This window comes from Typopeltis vanoorti, chromosome 8 (assembly GCF_054136105.1).
Source record: "Typopeltis vanoorti isolate ZY-2024b chromosome 8, IOZ_Tvanoo_1.0, whole genome shotgun sequence".
Taxonomy (NCBI): domain Eukaryota; kingdom Metazoa; phylum Arthropoda; class Arachnida; order Uropygi; family Thelyphonidae; genus Typopeltis; species Typopeltis vanoorti.
Genome location: NC_143556.1, coordinates 34,050,723 through 34,072,723, shown reverse-complemented (window position 1 = coordinate 34,072,723; position 22,001 = coordinate 34,050,723). Strand labels below are relative to the sequence as shown.

General features: G+C 35.1%; 1 protein-coding gene across 2 annotated transcripts in view; it reads right to left on the bottom strand.

The window, feature by feature from the left end:
- LOC150103916 (LIM homeobox transcription factor 1-beta-like) overlaps nt 1–22,001 on the bottom strand; it is a 155,028-nt gene that overhangs the window by 111,770 nt on the left and 21,257 nt on the right. For both annotated transcript variants that reach the window (XM_090396596.1, XM_090396597.1), the window contains exon 2: nt 15,458–15,674. In XM_090396596.1, coding sequence (XP_090252722.1) covers nt 15,458–15,503 — 46 coding nt within the window. In that variant the 5' untranslated portion in view covers nt 15,504–15,674. The remainder of the gene's footprint in view (nt 1–15,457; nt 15,675–22,001) is intronic.

Here is a 22,001-nt window from a genome sequence, read left to right as displayed (position 1 = left end):
TAATAATAATATTTAGCATCATTAAGAAAATTTGTCAAGCCATTCCAATGTCACAATTAGATAAAACAAAAGCATGTTTAAAATATTCTAAAGCGATTCTAGTTTTAACTATTTTGATAATGAAAAGTGTCACTCTAACGTGACCTGTTACGGAATGCGGACAATCATGCAAAAAACCTGTTTGATATAAATAAAAACTGCTTTTTTTTTCTTAATTTTGCCTGATTTTGTTATTAAAACAGCCCATTCCCCGATGAAAATGCTCCGATTGAAAGCAAAATTGAAATAAATGGACGTTTTAAATCGCAGTTTATATTAAATCTTCCCCAGCTAGAAAAGAATAATTACTTTATATAATATCGAAATAAAACTAAAATTGAGACGAGTACAAATTTATGTATTAATTCCAAACACCAAATTTCAACAACATAACTGAGAAATAACAGGGGTATGGACGGAGAGAAGAAAAAAAAAAATCTAATAGCTACTTATGCATTTTGAAAGGTATATAACAACAAATTGGCCGTTGATCGCTGCTTCTATACGTTTCAGTTTGCAAGCAGGTCTATGGTAGCATGATTATATTGCCTTGTGCTATTTGCAGTTAAATGATACTCTTTGTATTGGCTTTGGGAATTTATGTAGTAACATGGATTAAAGATATTTTAATCTTTACAATTAGTTTTTCTGATTAATATAGGAATTTTCTTTCTTCCTCAGCTTATCCCACTTAAGTAGGGTCGCTGTTCTTAATGAGTCTTCTCCACATCCTCCTGAATTGGGCTGTAACCACATCTAAGTTTTTCCTCAGGTCCTCTGCACCAGCTCCCTCCATCTCCTCTTTGGCCGTTCCCGCTTCCTCCTCACCTGCACATCCATCTGCATGACCTTTCTTTCCATATACTCGTCCTCTCTCCTCGTTCACATGACCAAACAATCTCAACCTTGCCTCCTGTATAATTATATATCGATAATTATATATCGATCCAACAGCAATAATAACACTTCAGAAAGTAAACGATAGTAATTTAAATTCTATACACATTCGTATTGTTGTTGTTGTTGCGTATCCTGCTGCTCTGAACTGTTTACTTGTTTATAGTGTGAATATGATAGAATGCACTGTTGCTATTTATAGGACACGAGGAATTTTTATCAGAGCCTTTTCAGTTGAAGGTGAGTTGACACTTTTCAGTTTTCCGGTCTCGTATGGAGGTAGAAGAACTTTTTCATTCCAAAACTTGCAAGCCTGCTAGGAGAACACAAGCATGTACACTCACAAAAAAAATATATTTAGCCATGACTGTTGAGGAACTGAAATCGGGATGCCTCCGATATGACAAGCGAAGATTTTCTTCTGAGGTTTTGAAAATTGCAGTTTTGATTAATTTATTTTATTTATATTTTCGAACTATATTTCTGCAATACTTATTAGGTACTTGGAGAGTCAAGATAGCAAAGAATTGTGCTTTCGAGATTAAAAAAATGACATGGCTATTAAATAAAGTGCCGCAATCACTGCGGGTCGTTATTTAGATGGTGAAATAGTGAGAAAATGAACTTTTATGCACTTCAGAGTGTGTTTTTAATATAAAAGAATTAATTAAATTTCGTGTGTCTCAGCATTCGGCAAGAGTTCAAGTAACATTGAAAAAATTATATCGCAGTATAACTTTAATATCACGATCCGTGATTGACGCATTTATTAGTCGAAATATATTTTGTTGAAAAGGCTTTAAAAATGTTCCTTATTTTACTAAGGGAAACTGACAGAAGAGGGGTTAACAAAACTATCACATCAGAGAGAGATGATTGCAGTAAAGAAATTCAATGAAGGTCCTTACGATACCCGTTGTCCATTGTAGTTTCAAGGAAATACTGATGAAGAAACCTATTTCAGTAGGACACAGGTAGTAGGGATAAATGGAGTATATTGTACGATGAAGTCAGAAATCAAATCGAAATGGCTTTAGAATAATTGCTTGCTTAGGTTTTAACATGTTCTTGAGAACTGCAGATGTTCATCATGTGTTCATCATGTTCTTGTGGCCTATCACACTATAGTCAAACGGGAAAATCGGCATCCATTCATCTGGAAGAATACCAGAAATCTACTAGCATGAATCTGACCAATTGGGTTTGGCTCCACCCGGTCTTAACAGGAACAATGGACGTCGTTTAACTTTGAGAAATGGCTTTATTAAACTTGCAAATTATTGCTAACAGTAGATTGCTGTGCAAACCTTACAATATTTTTAGTTTATACTTTTTTATTAAGAAATGTATACTGAATACAATCACGAAATGATGACTGAAATTTTTGTTTAACAATCCGTTTTTGTTGCATTTATTAGTTTCGCTCTCTCTCTCTCTCTCTCACACACACACACACGCACACGCACACGCACTTCTATCGAAAGATAAAGTCATTTCAAAAATAAAGGTAATAGCGCCTCGTACATGAAAACGCATACAAATCATTTGTGCATTGAATAAGTAAACAGACGTTGGCATTTACTTCCTCATACAGCAAAATGGCGTCACCGTACTGCTTCACCGCAAGTTTCAAGATAGCAGAAAGACCAGAACATGGTCGTATGTAAGGTATGCAGCAAAATCCAATTTATGCATATTAAGGATACCGCACGGCCGAATTTCATCACGAGTTGGCAGGTATACGAAGAAAAATGATGTTCGCGCTCTACAGCTGCCAAATGTTACCAACTGCAAAAGAGACTTGGTTTTGGTGTGATCGTTTGCTAGCAAGAAAAGATATCCAAGGCGAGTAAAGATCGGAGCACTCGAGGACGACAATATTCATCGGGCAGATGTTTTAATGAGAAAAGACACAAATTAAATTGCGCGACATTTCCAAAGAGATTAATATTTCCCCGGATAGTGTGCATACCATCTTGACTGTAGAAATCTTTATGAGCTGTGGATGCGAAAAACTCATAAGCCAGTTTGAAATTATCCCCAACACAGTTCTGATCTTACACGCAATGATTTCCATTGCTTTAGGCTACTGAAGGAGCACCCAGGCTGAGATCACTTTGCAACCGACAGCGATGTGCACAACGCTGTCATTCCCTGAATAGACACAGGTAGATCAAATGAATAAACATTACTGACAACTATGTTGAAAAGTGATGCGTACTAAATTCAACTTGTGTGTCATACTTGCAGTTCTTTAGACAAAGTTCGATAAGCAGTAAGACTGTCTGATAATTTTCTTGCGTTGTCATTTTTCATTTTTTTTTTTTTTTTTTTGTGAATTCCCCTTTCCACGAAAGGCCTGTAGTGCATTAATAATTTAGATGACTAAAGGTCGAACAATCCAGAAAAGAAAACTACACGCACTGTGGTATTTCATATTGCAAGATATACCTTAAGTTCCAGCAAATGTGTAGGCGGACAAGTTCCATTAAACGGATTCTTATGTGGGTTAGCTAATGTTTAAATTCTGTTTTGTTTTATTTATTTCCATTATTCATTTATTTATTTGGCTATTTACTTTATGGCCTGTTGTTCTAGTGGAATAACATTGAACTTTTCAACGAACGAGCCGAGGATTCAAATCCCACTGGATAATTTTATTTCGCATTGTGAGTCCACTATCTTGCTCAATGGACGACTGAAGTAGCTTGAAAAAGTTTCCATCTTTGATTTCTATGACAGATTTTTCGAAATAAAAGATGGAAAGTTTTTCAAGCTACTTCAGTTTCACATAAAACTTAGGAATTATTTTGTAAATTTTAATATTATCGTCTTCCATTTTTGTGGAGAAATTCATATATAGAATGCTTTCACATCCGCAGTCGAATCTAAGGATAAAAAAATGGTGTTTACATACAGCATAGCAGTTGCTGACTTTTTTTTGTCTTGACTTCTACAGTACATTAGAACTGAGGCCAAAAAGAATATATTTTTTATATGAGACATCTGTACAAACGACTTGTATTTTAAAATATAAAATGACGTACAGTTGTTTTCAATGTTACACAGTGCTTTAAACCATTCAAAGCGTTATATAAATTTCGAGGAATTTTGATTACAAAGTTAGAAAAGTTTTGATAGCAGAAATGCTTTTCTCTCAAATAGTTTGAATACCTTCACTAGCCAAAAAAGATTTTTTTAGCATACCTTCTCAAGTTAACAATTGCCCTTTAGAATTTCTTGATCAGTCCTACATAGAACATTGCTGCTGCATTTATGATGATTCCTTCCAGATTTTCTTAGTAATCCTAGATTGTTCAGCAGAGAGCAATCAGGTTAATCAGATTATTTCTTAGCTTAGCTTAGTTGGCATCTACAAGTTTCCAACTTAGGCAAATCTTATTAAAGCATAAGCAACATCCAGTGATTATCCATTCTCAATCGAAATTCGAAGTTGAGAATCTAATTACTCCATTTATGCCTGATAACCTGCATCTTTAAAATTTTCTCCTGTCTCTCCCATGGTCCCACTATTGATGTGTCGTGTTTTTCCCTCAACCTAATGGTTGGTGGGACAGCAATGCTACTTTACTAGGCGATTATTTTAGAACAAGGTTTCCCTTTCCCTTCCTTGTTCAACAGTATCTTATGTTTTCACTACGTGAAAACATAAGATACTGTTGAACAAGGAAGGCAAGGAATACTGTTGAACAAGGAAGATATGTGTTCACATAGCTGATTTGCCTGTTTTGAGGGGTGATAAACCTTAGTTTTCAAAAGCTAAATCCTTCACCTTTGGTTGAAACGTTCTGATAAAGGTGTCTTCTGTCACAGACGGGATTCGAACCAAGGTCTTTCCCACCAAAGGGTTCCATCGAAATCAACTAGACCACGGAAGCTCTAATATTTATGTATTACACATTTTATTTTATTCATTTGAGGATACATTTACTATTAACCCTACCGTAAAAATCTATCACTCATGATATATACTGTATCGGGTACTTGTCGTACTTATCGTTCTTCAGATACACTATGTGGACAAAAGTATTTGTACACTTAGTTGTGATAAAAAAATGCATTTTAATTATATTTCTAATATAATGCTTTCTAATATAGTGGGACCACCTTTGGCCTGAATGACAGCAATTAAGCATTCGGAGTATACTTTCAACCAATTTCGGATACGTCGCAACAGGAATATTCTTCCATTGCTGATGCTGATGATGGCCGTTGTGGTCTGGAATGAATTCTGCGTTCTAATTCGTCCCAAAGATGTTCGATGGGGTTGACTCTGAGCCGGCCAGTCTAAAGTTGTTTTGTGGAAACCAGTCTCGTACACCCTGTACAGTATAGCATGGAGCATTGCCGTGCTGAAACATGCAAGGGTCACTGCCAAAATGCTTCCACAACATCGGAAGCATGAAATTGTCCAGGTAGCCATCAGACGTCATAGTTTTGGGCACGTCCATCAATGGACATGCCTCCACCAAACTTGGCAGTTGGAATGACGCAGCCCTGCCGAAACTGTTCCCTGGGTAATCTTCAGATCCAAACACGAACATCAGAATGAAATATTTGGAAGCGTGATTCGTCGCTCCACAGAAACGTTTTCCAATTATCTATGATCCAGTAATGGTATGAAAGACACCAGTACAAACGTCGTTTGGTTTTGAGGGGAGTTCTGGTGCTGACGAATGTCCCTGCAGTATTTTCCAACTTGACTGCGAGGTCCGCAGCTGATGACGTGCGGGATGCTCGAACATTTCGAGAAAGAGCTCGTTGATCTCGGTCAGTGAGTGTCGGTGGCCTCCCAGGGCATTTTCCATGAACTTTCCATCTAAGAATGACATAAGCAACGGTGGATTTCGGTATGTTGAGGGAGGTAGCAATGTCACAGACAGAAAGACCACCGTGATACCCAACTACCATCCCACGTAGGAAGTTTATCAGTTCAGCCAAACGTGGCATTTTAACATAGAGTAGAGTGCAAAACATGCAACACATCCCACCTTTTATTACCAGACATATGAAGACACTCCCTGAGTATTTGAATGTAGTAGGATCCGAAATTTGCATGGCATCTAAGGTGTCCAAATACTTTTGTCAATATAGTGTTGAAGTTCTAACTAATAACGAAACTATTAGCTTAAAATTCGAAATAAGAAGAAAGAAGCAAATCACCTGAAATTTCTAAAAAGAAATAAAGAAAACTATAGTATGCTATGTCTGTGTTACAGTCACTGCAATCGTTTACTGCTTATAAGTAAAATTTATTATAAGAAATGGCGTTACCTTAAATAAGAATTACAGAATAGCATTTGATTATATTTACTTCCTAAGCACAGAAAGATAAAGTAAGCATTTTTATAGCTGTAAATACTATAGTTTTAGTATTAAGTATTCCTAATAATTAGGAAACTGTTTTGACCCGAAAGTTAACTAAGTTAATTTCAATAATAATTTTTTAAAAATAAACTGAATGGTCATTATACTAGTACTGCATTTCGTGGTGTTCATTCTCTGTTTTGCTTTACATAGTTTTGATATCGAAAGGTCTGATTCTTACGAACAAGCGAAGGGTAGCCCATAAAAGAAACACCCTCTTCTTTTCTTGGGTACTTTACATTATATAAGGAACTACTCTAGTGATTGCACGGTTCTTACAGATCAGTAGGGCTGAATCTTTTTCAGCTACGTCTTTATTCTCATCACTTGGTAAAGACAGTCGAAAATTCTGCCCCATCCTCTACCTTCTATAAGAGAAGAAGAAGAAAGAAAGAAACCCTCCCTCTTTTTTATCCTCTGACCGTCTTTCGGAACCATAGAAAAGAAAGAAAGAAAGAAAAAGAAAGAGAGAAAGAAACTTGCACTTAGCCAGGAGATTGTTTGGAACAAGAGCCCTAAGAACAGCACTTTTAGCCCTCTTGCTTTAGCAAGCCAATCATGACGAACGGAAACTTCTTCAGTCACTCTTTCATCATTTCAGATGATCCTGAACTGAAGGCTTTGTGAATAGTTTAAACCGATTTTCTCTCTTTTTACTGTTTATTATTATTATTGTTATAATTCACGAAGGTCAGCAAAACTTAATTTCTAACAGGCACATGCATCAAATGAAACGAAAAAAAAAATTTGAAAAAAACATTTTTTTTTTTTGACGAAACATTTTTGTTCGATAAGTTAGCAGAATCATCCATATTTAAAGTGTTTGCTAAAATGCTGGAACCACGATATATATTTTTATATACACAAGACATTTTCAGTACAGTTTCAATAACATGCTAGGCTTAAAAGAATGCTTTGATTGAACCTATTTTCATAAATTGGACTAATTGATTTTTATCGCTGTATTTTTTTTTTTTTTATTTATGAAGCAACTTTTATTACTGAAGATGAAATCACTGAATTAATGTATGTAAAAATGACAAGAAATTATATTAAACTGTATTATAATATTATACTATTCGCCGTAGTTGAAAGCATGCTTCTTTTTGTTTTTTCTACGATAACAAGTTACATCATGACATAACAATAAAAATTACCGCTACTAATCATATAAGATTGCCTAACTCATCCGGTTGATAAAAGGACTAATAAAGATCAGTAATTGCAAATACATCTCTGTTGATTCTCGGATCATTTTAATATACTTAAAAAAATAAGTATTTAGATTATTATTTTTTATACAAAATTAGCCAAGTTAGTTTGCGGAGTGGTTAGCATATCCACTCTCTAACAAACAGGCTGCTGGTTCGAAGCCCGCTGAAGCCATGGATGTTTATGATTGTCGTTAGGTGAGAGATAAATTTCATCTTTCTGTGTTAGAAATGACTCCTTAATTATTGTAGGCCTGCAGTCCATGAAATGATGTTTTAATATTTTTATCATCGTTAAGAAGTTATGCACTTCAGTACAGAAAATATGAAAAATGTTTCTTGAATATACAGCTATAAAGGATCAAAAGAGAAATTAAATGCCATTGGTCACAATACACAATACTTCGTTTAAATCACTAAATTAAAAGTAGAATTCTGGATTAAAAGAAATTAGAAACGGCAGTTCAAATTAAATAGAAACATTGACAAACACCGTCACGTCTGGAAAGAAATTAATTGGAAGGATCTGAGTTCAAATCCCGTCTAGGACGCTAAAAATCTTTTTTAAGGACTTTTCAAATGAAGGTGAGTTAGCCGGTCTTGGAAGGATGCTTGCTTCTGGACACTGAGATTTTCATTCCATTAAACAGAAAAATTAGCCTGGCAAGTTTAAATAATACATTGGCATCTTAGCGTGGTTTCGGTGTAATTTCAAAAGAGCAACAAGTTGAGGAAACAGTGAAAGAAAACGTGTGAATATTTTCAAATAAATGTAGATGTTTATTGAATTCAGCGATGTCGAATTCTTTGACTTTCCTATCCATTTAGTAACCAAAATACTCCTCAACATGCGATGAACTTCATTGCTATCAGGAAATCTCCATTCTTTTAGGAGATTTTTTTTTCGATTTAGGGAATAGGGAAAAAAGTTACTCGAGGATAAACCCTGCAAAGAGGGAGAGTGAGACTAATTCGAATTCTACATGGATCGTTTAACTGCTGTTGCAACAGCTGTGGTGTATTAGTCAAGCATTATCTTGATGGTAGAACACACCAAGACTCGAATGTTGTCTTTCGTTCTTGCTTTTTTTTTTTTTTTTGTTCGATTTGGAAAACAGTTTTGTGTAATATTTTCCTATTAACGTTTTAAGATTTTAATATTAATGAATTATCATAATTATCAAGAACTTCAAAAATTATTACATCAAAAATGCTTATAATTATTAAAATATTAAAGAAATGGTAATATATAAACGATTTTCTGTATGAAATCAAGACTTTTTTTTTTTTTCATTTTATATCGCTGTATCGGTAACGTAGTTTTTTTATGTAAAAAATTTGGAACCTATCACACGAATGAACTACGCATGACAGAAACAGAATAATTGCTACGAAGCAGAAAAAAAAAAAAAAAAACGTTCGTTCACCCATATTAATTAAAAACCTCTGTTAGTAATATCTTATCATCTGAAATTCTTCTTCATAGATTATAAGAAAATGCTTTTATTCGGAGATTAGACGAATTTGATTAAGAACAAAGAAAAGAAACGGTGTGCCTCGGGATATATAAAAATTAAACCAACTGAATCTATTTCCCTAACGGAGATTGTCAACCGTAAAAATTGCAAAATGGGAAATGATGTTGTGTGTGCGTGCTTCCCAGCTGGATTCTGATAATTTGGTTACAGAAATTCTTGACGACGTTTTATTTCGATTATTGGAATTCTTGCAGCAATATTCAGGAGAGCGTGTACAGGGTAAAATAAATGAAAAACCTCATATCCATAATTGTAAATGCAATTGCATTTGGAAGGAAAAATAAACAGATAAAATTGCGGACTGCTTGCTTTTTGAAGTATACTTGCAGCTATATAAGTAGAAAAATGTCCAGTGGTTTTAGGATAAGTTCGGTTTTCCCCCCCCCCTTTTTTTTTTTTAGAAAATAAAATGATCAGCTATGGTACAGTAGACAATCACGTCCTTTGAATCACAAGTCAAGTCGTTAATCTTTGACTTGAATGCAATAATTGAATATAATCCTCGAAGATCTTGGTAACTTTTAACAAGATTCTTCAAAAGCAGCGAACAAAATCTCAAATGTGGAAAAATGCGAATTGAATTATGATAAACAGAAGTAAAAGATTCGTGATTTAAAGTCTGTTGTCTTTTAAAAAAGTTCTCAGAGTTAATGGAACTCTTTGCTGCCAGCTATCGAAAGGAAATCAAACAAAACCCTTAATTAAAGAAAAATAATTAGTATGGTGGGAATCAACCGAAAGGAGGATGTATTATAAAGATTACTATAGTTCTTAATTAGAGCAATAATTAACAAAACGATCAATACAAGTGCACAAAGTCGATCTTAAAGTAAACAAGATAAAAGGTGGTTTCCTTAATTAAATAAGAGAATAAATATAGTTCTTAACTCAGCGATTCTTACTTCCTTATTAGTTAAACATGCCATCAAGTTTGTCTACGATAACAAAGAAAAAAAAAGCATTGAAATCAGTGTTAAAAACAAAGTATGCGTAGATTCCTTAACAGTTCAACATTATAACTAAGTGGTGACTTCACGGTAATCAAAATGACTTCATTTATATTTTCGCAGTTTTTATAGTTTTCGCCTAAGCTTAGCCGCTGTACAATTAACAATTCTAACTAGAGTTGATTTTTATATTGATGAAGTAAAATTTACATCCAATTTATACTTTTACCACGTAAGGTTTACCTCGTATGCAAGTTTAAATAATTTTTGTGTTCTCTTGCCTTTAATAATCCACTTAGTTCATGGCGACATAATTCTCAGTAATCAATTCTGTTCTGTTTTACTTAGGCGTAGATCTATACCACCATCTATACTATCATGCAGGCTTTCAAAACCACATCCCTTACTACGCAGTATGTGTATATACTGCGTGTGTGTGTGTGTGTGTGTGTGTGTGTGTGTGTGTGTGTGTGTGTGTGTGTGTGTGTGTGTGTGTGTGTGTGTGTGTGTGTGTGTGTGTGTGTGTGTGTGTGTGTTCTGACTGGTTTGCCTGTTTTGCAGGATGAAAAAATCCGAGTTTCCCGAGGAACAGCCCCTGTCCCCACCGTATGAGACCGACTAACTCACCTTCAGATGAAAATCCCCGATCTTTGAGTCCTAGACGAGATTCCAACCAAAGGCTACGTCAATCTATACCGACTGAGCTACGGAGACTCTAGTATTATCGGTTCCACTGATAATATGCGCACAGATGGAATAGCAAGATATTGAATACTGTTACTGGCAGTTTTCCCGTATAGTTAATATCAAATCTGAGGTATCATGACGCTAAATTTGAGTTAACTTTCACACACTGGGAGCCATCATAGTAAAATCACTAGCCGTGTTTTTGTATGCTTTATGAGAGGAAAAATCCGAGTTTCTGGGAGAGAAACCCTGCTACCCGCGTATGAGACCTCCCTCGCCCTTCAACTGCAAATTCCTATTTGTAACTGAAAAGTCCTTGGTTCGAATCCCGTTGTGACAAGAGGAATTAAGATTCACGTCAACACAGGACAGGATTTGAACTCTGTCTTTCCAACTGAAGGGCAAACCTAACGACTTCCTAGCGACTAAGTTACGGTGACTTTACTGATTATTTTACTTTTTTTTTGTTTATTGAACATTGGCGGAAATTATCCAATGGAGATTTTATCATTCTTTTCTGAAAATGAAAAACAGACAGTTTTTTGTGTTCTGTCGATAGCCCTTACTCCTCTTCACCACTAAAATAAGTTTTAGAAAAATAGGGTTCATATGTATGACCGAATTCAGTTCGATAGTGATATAGACAATATCAAGTCGTCGGTTGAATCTTTGGTTGAACTTTGAACATGAACTTCAACCACTACAATGAGTACGAAAGATTCTGAAGAAAGTTTGCTCTCCTTTCCTATAAACTTATCGATTTATAAATACGGAGGGCAAAATTTAGTGGATTCATTCGCCAAATGACAAAGTAGTACGTTATGAATTACGCTATGACCTATGACCTAGTGGTTGAGATGAAAGTCATCTCCAAAATTTGTTTTAGTGGCAAGTAAATTAGCAAGAATAGCTGACCAAAAAGGAAAATAATCATACTACAACAAAACATCATTTCTTCGCACTCTTCTAAACATACAGACGATGGGCAATGTTAGTCGCTGGCTAGAAAAAAAAAAAGATAAGCAAATGGAAATAAGCAATAAATTCATTAAATTCCATTGGGTACTAGACTTTAGGTTCTCTTCCAGTGGTTCGGTTACATTTCTAAATGGCGCTTATGTTATTGATTTACAACTGCTTAGCTCAAATGTGTTTACCTGGATTAATTACAAACAATGTAAATATTATTTGCAACCAATACAAGTAACATAATTTAAACATAATTCAAGACCTGTATTTTTTTTTTTTTCCAGGACTGCTTTGCCGAGTGGATAAACATCTCTACTCTCCGAACAACAGACTGTAAGTTTGAATCTTACTATAGCACGATGTTCGTGTAAGTCGTTTGGTGATAGGTGAGTGTGAAATCATCCCCTTGTTTATTAGAGGCCTGAAGCAGCTCAGAAATAGTGCCATTTTTTCCCTAGAGCAAAGTTTCCGGATTACCAAACCCTTAGCTCACTCACTGTATTAATACACTTTAGATGCGCAATGTTTCGGGGTAAAATTCACATTAATAATTAATGTACTATATGGTATTAGGATTCATGTATTAGTTACAATGAAATCTAAATAAACTTAAGCGGTAGGATATTTGAAAGTATTGAGCTACTGACAGGGAGTCAATCCTGTTTATCCTGTCATTTCTATTAAACTAATATTCTGAATTAATGATGGGCTCCGAAAGCTTTACAAAGGTAGTGTCGAGAATCATAAATGTATAGTTAAATATCGGTATTAAATATCAAGTAAAATGAACTTCTTATGACTGACAGGATCTATGATACTCTTCGGCATGCGTTCTGCTAAATGAGCTTTTTTCTGAGTTTAATCCGAAGAGATTACTGTTTTTAGAATTCGTTGTTATTATTGGAACTAGTCTTAGCTGCTTCGATGACAGCGTATTATGTCTGCTAAATTGCTTGTGTTCTCTTGTCTTGCGGGACGCAAAAACCTTGTTTTTGTTTGGAAAATCCCCGCTATCTGTGTATGAGGATAAGACTAATCACCTTATATACTATTATTATGGTTATGAAAGCTAAGGTTACTTGGCAGATTGTGAGTCTTAAGGGTCTGTGAGCACCATGTATTATTATTATCTTCGTGATGATACCCTACTAACTCGCCTTCACTTGCAAAGCACTTATGAAAAATCTTCACGTCCCATATGGGAATCAGCGCTTCCAAAGGACATCGTCTCTTATAACTACTGCAAAGGTTCTGATAAGTCCCTTGTAAGTAATAACATCGAACGTGCATAATTCTTGCTTGTAAGAACACTGCCTCTGTAGCTCAGTTGATATAGACGATGCCTTTGGTTGGAAAGACCTTGGTTTTCGATGAACCGTTATAGATCTTTTTTTTTTTTTTTTCATTTCATTTGAAAGTGACTTAGCTGGTCTCATACGGAGCTAGAGGAATTTCCTCCCGGAAACTCCAGTTTTACATTTCAAAAAATAACAAACCAACTAGAAGAAAACATGCGCAATTTACAGACATAATACCCTTAGCTGATTATCTATAATTCCAAGCAATTGACCAACCAGCCAACTCGGAAAAGTATTGATTCGCAGAATATTAAATGAAGATAACAAAATGGACAAATATGCTTACAGAAAAGAACTTTATCGTGTCAAGCGTTCTATAGACAACAAAAATTGTAAATGTATTTATCTTGAATAAAGCGTTATTAGAGGAAGTTCGTTTGGTAGGTAGGACACACAGAGAGAGAGATAGAGAGAGAGAGAGAGAGAGAGAGAGAGAGAAGAAATGAAAAAGAGTATTTAGAACTATTTACATTAATTCTCATTCTATCAACATGGGTCATCAATTAATTGATGATCCATGTTGATAGATTGAGAAGAGATTGACGAAATTCTATGAAGCCAAGATTCAATTTTTGGTTGGAAAGACATAGGTTTGAATCCCATATAGAACACGAAGAAAAGATTCTTTAAATTCGTTTTCAATTGAAGATGAATTTATATTGTCTCATACGGTGGTTGTAGGGTCTTTTCTTCCCTGAAACTCAGGTTTTTCGTTGTAAGTGTATAGCACAATAGTACCATGGGAAGATTACGAGGGGTTAGATAATCCCGAAATTTTGTCCCACAGACCAAACATTGAACTTTTCAGGTCAATCTGAAGTGACCTATGCACGATCCGCCCTTGCTTCAGATCTCTAATAAGTGAGGTGGTGGTTTTACACTATATTTATGAAATTAATCTGCCTAAAATCATTCATAAACATCCATGGCATCGCAGTGGGATTCAAACGAACAGTGTATTGTCTGGAAAGCGGAAGAGATCTCCAATTGCCTGATCATACAGATAGAAGTGATCCCAAAGAAAGAAAGCCACTTTTTTGTGACTCTCTCAGTGATCTTAAGCTATTCTCCTGTTATATATCTTTCACTGAATGAACATAATGAAACATTTGTTATGTCCATTCAGTACATTTAATAGAAAATGAAACCATTCACTAATCGTTATATGTACTGTAATAATAATTATTATTATGATTATACAGGACTCTTTTTGTCTTCGCAAAGTCAGAGATTCTCATCCTCAGACGTCAGTCATAAAAAGCATCTTTCTTGCCAATCCGAAATTGTTCTCTGCTCTGAGTTTTATTGTTATTATTAATTAAAGATACAAAAAAATTATATTCTCGGTTTAATCCTTGATTCAAGTGTAAGCAAATAAGTTTGCGCCTAAACTATTTTCTGGACTGGTATATAGAGGCTTATGACTTCACATCACTTAGTATCCCATAATGCAAAGCACATCTCCTTACGGGTAGGTATGTATAATGCTATGCATTATGGGAAGGGTCACTACCCAGACCGGTTTCGACTTTTAGTGAGGTCTTATCAGTGGGAGCCAGACCCAGAGGTGATACCAAGGTTGAAGTAATGCAGAAGTCATATTTTCGTATACGAGTTGCCAAACGGTGTCACACCTTATTATTAAAATACTCTGGATTAGAAATAGTTGTTGGAAGCTTTTCCACTTGGTTATACTGTAAATTAAAGATACCAAGAAATTATATACAATACTTGGTTTAACCCTTTATCCAAGTGTAAGTAAACAAGTTTGCGCCTGAACTAATTTCAGGACTGGGAGAAGTGATGTGAAGTCATAAGCTTCTATATACGAGTTGCTCCAGTCCTGAAAATAGTGCAGACACAAACTTCTTTGCTTACACTTGGATAAAGGGTTAAACCAAGTATTGTATATAATTTCTTGGTATCTTTAATTTACAGTATAACCAAGTGAAAAAACTTCCAACAATTATTGTTATTATTATCTGAATCCCCCACCTGCTAAAAGCTTCAAACCTGTGGTACATTAGTATTAATACTACCGTGTGGGAGAAGGCAAGTATGTGATAATCTGGAAACTCTACTCTAGAGATTAAACATGAAACATATTTTTCCCAAGCCACTTTAAGCCTCTAGTAAAGAGAATAGCGATCTCATCACTGGAAGACGAAATCGTCCTTTTCCTAAAGACTTTCGCAAACATCCATACCTAGAAAGGGAATCGAATCCCCAACCTTTTGGTTGAGATCATACGCGCTATCTAAGGGTGTCCTAAATTTGCACTTATTTTATGGTTATGAGCTGTTCGTACAAATGGATTGAACATTTTTGTTCTACAGAGGTTAAAGAAAGTTAAGCTGTCATTAGCACAAGACAAAACTGTTCAATCCCACCGCTAATTAAACAGAATTCAATCAGTAACTTACCGTTGCTTGATGCCAGATACCCATTGGCTTTCTCCGGAGAATCCATCTGGTCGAGCTTCACTAGGCCCCCCACGGTGACTGGTACAAAGTATAAAACGGGAGAGAAGAATGAAAGGGGTACTGAAACCCTCGAAATGTGTTCCCACAAGGATCTCGGAAGATAACTGAAATTCAGCGTTGCCACCTGAATTGACTTCTTCCGCACGAAATAAGTTTTCTGAAACAAAACAAATGAATATGTGAAGGACGGACATTAATTACTCATATATGGCGATGTGGCATACGAGAATAAAGTTTTATATCAAATATTCATAGGTTACATATGTTAATATGTCAAAAAAAAGCTAGTGAGGGTTTTACTCATCGAGAGTTTTATGCAAGCAAGGCTTTAGCAGTAAAAAAAAGCTATTTCAGAACAAGTATCATATATCGTTCGCAGTGGTTGTTTTGAATTATGACTGAAGCGGCTAAGGCTATTAAGTCAGCAGTGTATTAAGTCTGTAAAGGGTGTGTGTGTGTGTGTGTGCGAGCGCGCACTCTTCTGAACGGTTTGCGGAATGACAGACCACTTATAAAGGCTATCGGCCCTAGATGGGATGTAAAACCCATGTCTTTCCAACCAAATTGCATTTTCGATACCGACTACGGAAACCCAACATGCACAGATAGCTACAGTTGCCGTATAAAATTTGCATTTTCACAAATCGTACACGGCAATTAATTTTCACAAATCATGTATATTTACATTCGAAAGATGTCCAAGTACGTGGGTGGTCTGATAAGTTCTCGACCTCGACCATAGATGGTAACACTATCGGCACGATGTCATAAGCATCCATGAGAAATTGCAAGTCATTCTATCAAGTAGTTTTTTTATACAGCTGTCGGAAGCCAAAGTGTTGTTTTTATCACCTTGAAATGGATAAAATTGAGTATCGTGCGGTTATAATATTCTTTGTAAAAGAAGGTTTAACGCCAAAAGAAATTCATTCGAAGTTTATAAACGTTTATGGGCATTCTTCTGTTCGTTTGTGACAATTAAGAAATGGCTGCTGAGTTTAAACGTGGATGTAACATGCCTTGAAGATGATTCACATCCAAAAAATTCAAAATTCACATTCAGGACATCCAAAAAGTGTAAGAACACCTGAAATCGTTGATCAAGTGCACAATATGTTATTGGATGAAGGACAAATCAAAGTGCTTGATATTGCTGAGACTATAGGCATTTCGAAAGAACGTGTAGGATATATTTTGTATGAAGAATTACAAATGAAAAAGCTTTGCGCAAGATGGGCTTGCTCACACCAGTTCAAAAACACACTCGCATGAAAATCTCTGAACAGTGCTTGAAGCGTTTTAACAAGAATAAAACTGATTTTGTGAGTCGATTTATTACTATAAATGAGACTTGGATTCACCATTACATGCCAGAATCCAAGCAGCAGTCAAAACAGTGAACAGAAGCTGGTTGCTGAGCGCTAAAGAAGACAAAGTCGGTTCCATCAGCAGGAAAGGTCATGACATCGGTGTTTCGGGATGCTAAAGGCATTTTGTTTATTAATTATCTTGAAAAGGGTAAAACAATAACTGGGGAATATTATTCGGTTCTTTTAACCAGACTAGATGAAAAAATTCGTGAGAAAAGACCCGATTTTCAGAAGAAAAAAGTCATCTTTCATCAGGACAATGTACCTGCCCACGAAGGTGTTTTAGCAATGGGAAAATTAAGGGATCTGCACTATGAATTGTTGGAACATCCACCGTATTCCCCAGATTTGGCTCCCTCTTACTTCTGTCTCTCAAAACTAAAACTCTTCCTCGCTGGTCAGCGTTTTTCTTCGGATTAAGAGGTGATTGCAACTGTAGAGGGGTATTTTGCAGATCTTACTGAGAACCACTACAGGGACGGGATAATGGTGCTGGAGCATCGTTGGAATAAATGTATTAGTCTTAATGGAGGTTATTTTGAAAAATAAAAATAATTTTGAAATTATAAATTAGTTTTTTCATTGTTAGGCCAAGAACTTTTCAGACCACCCACGTATATCTCCAGATAAACTGGCTAGGAACGATGATAAGTTCATAGAACGGTCCTTGGACCTAGCGCTATTCGAATCCTAAACATTCTTTTGCCATATGGAAAAAAAAAGTGACTGAATTCGAAGCATTACTTCAACAGTGATCTTCAAATAAATTATGGCATTCATCCATCAACATGTAATAATTCACAACAGCCTGTTTGCACAAAAGGACTTTCCAAACCATTACATCAGAGCTATCGATCTTTTGAGATTATCCATGACTTTATAGTGAAGTTGCATATTCTTACTTTTTTTTTTTTTTTTGGCTTAAAAGATTAATTGATTATTTCTAGTTCTGTATATACACATATTCTGTTTATTCATGTGCTTAATTCTTTATTTCATGCACTACATGCGGATTCCGTTTTTTTTTTTTTTCATTTTTATAATGTGTCTGCCTTGATACCTCAGATAGTGACGTCATACTCAACCGTTTGGAACTGCTATAGCTGTTTGTTTATTTTTACAATTCGTAATCTAGCATTTAAGTAATTTTTGAACCAATTTTAGCTAGTATCTCGTATTCCTATGACTTTTAATGTGTTCTTTTTTTTTTTAATGTTGACACCGTATCACATGAAATTTTGTTAGCTACAAAAACTGTGAATTCGCATGAGTTTTTTTGCTCAGTTTTGCTAAATCTTCAAATTTAGAAAAACTGAGCATCTCAGATTTTACTATATTTTATTTGGTAACATGAAATATTTGAATTTCATAAACTCTAAATTCTACGAGAAAAAAAAAAAAACAATTTATATAGATTACATTGGCTGGACTCGTTTGCTTTTAAATTCAAAGACCATCGGTGTCCAAGTAAGAGCATCTTCAATAAGAGAGTCTCCTCCCCATATCCTCCTGGGGAGATATCAGACTAACTGGCACATAATTGACTGGTCTGATGACTTACTTTAGGGTTGCAGCAAAGTTTATCATCAGTAATTAGTATGTAAGTAGCCAAATAGGCCTTTGTAATTAAGGCAAGCTGTGTGGTATGCAACTTAATGTAATGAAGCCGATTAGACTCAGTTTACTTAGGCAATGGCTAAATGAGTTGCGGCTTTCGTACTAGTAAATTATTTGTTTCATGAGAGTAGGATCAATCCGCTTGTGTCGTCAATAATTTTGATTCCTCCACAGGTTCAGCATAAAAGACTATAAGCGATGTTAAGTAGTATGCATAATCTGGATCGGTCTGATTCGGCAGAGGAATAGTAATTGAAAGCTCGATCGATATAAATTTTATTGGGTTGCTTACATCGTTATTATTATTATTGTTGTTGTTGTTGAAATTCGTATTACTAGTGATATTTTAACTAGCAAGGAAACTAGACTCAAGAGATTTATTATTAGCTTTCGAATCCTTTGAATTTTTCAGTTGTTTTTTTTTAATGTTTTTTATAATCATTGAAATATACCCAAAACGTACTTCTATATTCTTCATTCTCCTCTTAACGTGTTAGCCTCAACGTTGGTCCTGTCCTGCCGAATCACTTGTCTTCAAATCTGGTTTCTGTTTTTCTCAAATTTACTGAATGAAAAAAAAAAAAAAAAAAACTGCTGTTTTTTTTTTTTTTTTTTTTTCAAATCAAGGTCTCTCCAACTTAAGCGCATCGTCCTCAAACGACTGAAATACGGATACTCTTGTACTTATATGAAATTTGGATAAATGAATTGGATATCTCCTTCAGCTATTGTAATGCGCAAGTAAAATTTATTTTATCGGAATATTCTTCAAATACTTCAAAAATATTGCACAGATTATTCTCAATGGAAATGAGATGGGAAAGCCAGGGAAGGTAACTAATTTTGCCATCGTGTTACTTAAACAACAAACAGATAGATCTGGCGCCACAGATGCGTTACCATCTTGAAAGTAGGGACAGACTAAAGGATATTCCATCTGAGAGACTTGAAATACGTGCTAACATCTTCTTGCCTCTTCGGAGATATCAGTAGGCTAAGGCAGTACTTTGTGAAGATCCGTCCTTTCACACACTGTCTCACCTTCGTTGCACAGTCTTGTGCAATGTAGGTGAGTCTTGTAGACGAGCGGTGAGGGTTTCATCGCCTAGCGAGTTTCCGCGCGCACTAGTTCTGCCGCAAAATTCATTTGATTACAGTACAGATCTTCTAGGTGTCGACAGTCTGCTACTTTGTTGTTTGACGGAATCAGTTTTATTCCGATTTCCATTTGAACTTGGTTCGACCTAAATTGACGGTAACGAAGATATTATTCAATTTCTGGACAGAAGAACGCCGAGTGAAACTTAAATTTCTTCTTAACGGTCTTTGATCCTTTTTTAACGATATCTTCTTTCTTCCATACCCATAACAAAAGCTAAGATCCCGTCTTCTAACTTATATTTTTGCAATGATGATTTGTAAAGAACTGTTATTGTCAAACCTTTGACAAGATTACCATAGTGCTTGACTGGTTATTTCAGCGAATAGAAAATTCCATCAAAGATGTACTTAAAGCCTTTTCCCACAGAAGTTGTTATCAAGTCTCCAATGAGTGTGGCAGATTTTTTTTTCTCGGAAGTTCCGTTTTTTTTTTCACTTCCTTCAAAAAAACCAAACTAGTTTAAAAATATATGCGGTTGAGAGATGCAATACTACACTGCTTATTGATTGCAGCGTTAATTCTAAATAACTCACTCACTTATTTGAAACACTAACAACAGAGTCTTGTGGAAGAGTATAATCATTAGATTATATTTGATTTCTAAGTCATTTTTTCTTATTTAGATGCTTTTAAACATGTCAAGAAAAGCATCTAACGCTCTCAAGAGATCCTTCTCAGTTTGCGCAAATCTCCCCTGATAAACGCGATGCAAAAAAAAGATTTCTAATTTTTCAGTCAGATAAGTATATTAACTACACTACATTATGCAATGTACTATGAAGAAGTTCTTAACAAGTCGACATTTAACTTCTTATGTAGTTACTTTAACTGCGACAATTTGAACAACTAAGTTATACCCTGTATAAATTAACTTTTATATATAAAAACATTTTTATATATTTTAGGGGAAATACATTATATAATTTAATATCGTGTGTTCTCTGGCCACTTTGTCTGTTTAAAACAAATAAATAAAAATAAAAAAAGTGCAATGCCGTAATTGCCACCGTTTATATCTATTGAAATGTTGATAAAGAAATTATTATTATTATTTTATATATATATTTGTAGAAGCAGGATCATTGTTTTAATCAGTTTAATCTACCGTAACGCCAACGTTAACACATTTGAGCAAACATCTTGCTAAGAATAAAAGTTTAAAAATAACTGACAAATGCCAATACACTCAATTAGCGTGCATCGAATATTAATATTCGATGGCCCTGAAAAGAATTATAATGTATCGTCGATAATAGAACATTAACCACTGATCATTATATAAACAGAAATGATCATGCACACAAAGCTGTCGACAAAATTTGTTCAATGGATGATGTTGACGCAACCATTTTAATTTTGTAATGGTGATATATCGACAACCAACATAGACCATTCCATATTATTTTTGGAAATATGTTCTACTGTTTGTCGATATTATGTACTTAATTAATACTAACATATTTTTGAATTTTATGATTTATTCATGTTTTTAGCTTTCCTTGTAAGTTGGCTTCTTCGTGAAACTGTGAGAAGCCGGATTAGAGATTAGCCACAAGTGCGTGTACACGTTTAGTATCCATAGTCCGTGTGAGCGTTGACAGCATCGAATGAACTGTATTCGTTCAAACTGTGAAACAGATTGTATTAACAAAGTAACAAGCACTCAAGATTACACAAACGAGTGAGCAAGATTCAACTGTCAAATCTCATCTGCCCACATTTGACATCACGAGATTGTTCCTGATAAAAAATAAGAATAAGAATAAAATAAAAATGTAGTAAAGGTTTAGCCAAATAGAATTGAATCTTAAAAAGCTACAAAAATTACCAGGGAACTTATGAGAATATAACTTTCGGATCGGTTTTCGCTACTTAAAAAACTCGGACTCTGCTCAGGAGCCATATGTTCTAATGGAATCATTTTTTATGCGACTCCAAGACATGAAAGGTTGTGAATATGTACTGTAATATACCTGCACCATGGGCTCAGCATTTTTCCTCTTTTTTTTATTTATTTTTGTTCGGTGTTTTACCTGATCTGAAAACTACTCAAGTGACAACATATGAAACTTTTTCAAACCATTTCAGGTAAAGCGTAAGGGGTCTGTGACGCTTCAACTATAAGTAACTTTACCATTAAAAATAAATTGAATCCTCCCCGGTGGGGAATCGACCCCTGGTCTCCCGCGTGACAGGCGGGGATGCTAAATATTATACTACAGAGGAACTGGTTGCCTAAGAAGTGGGATAGAGTCTGAAGTGTATTTTGACGAACTGCTTGTATCAATTCTTTTTTTTTTTTTTTTTTTTTTTTTAATGCAGAGCGCACCCCATG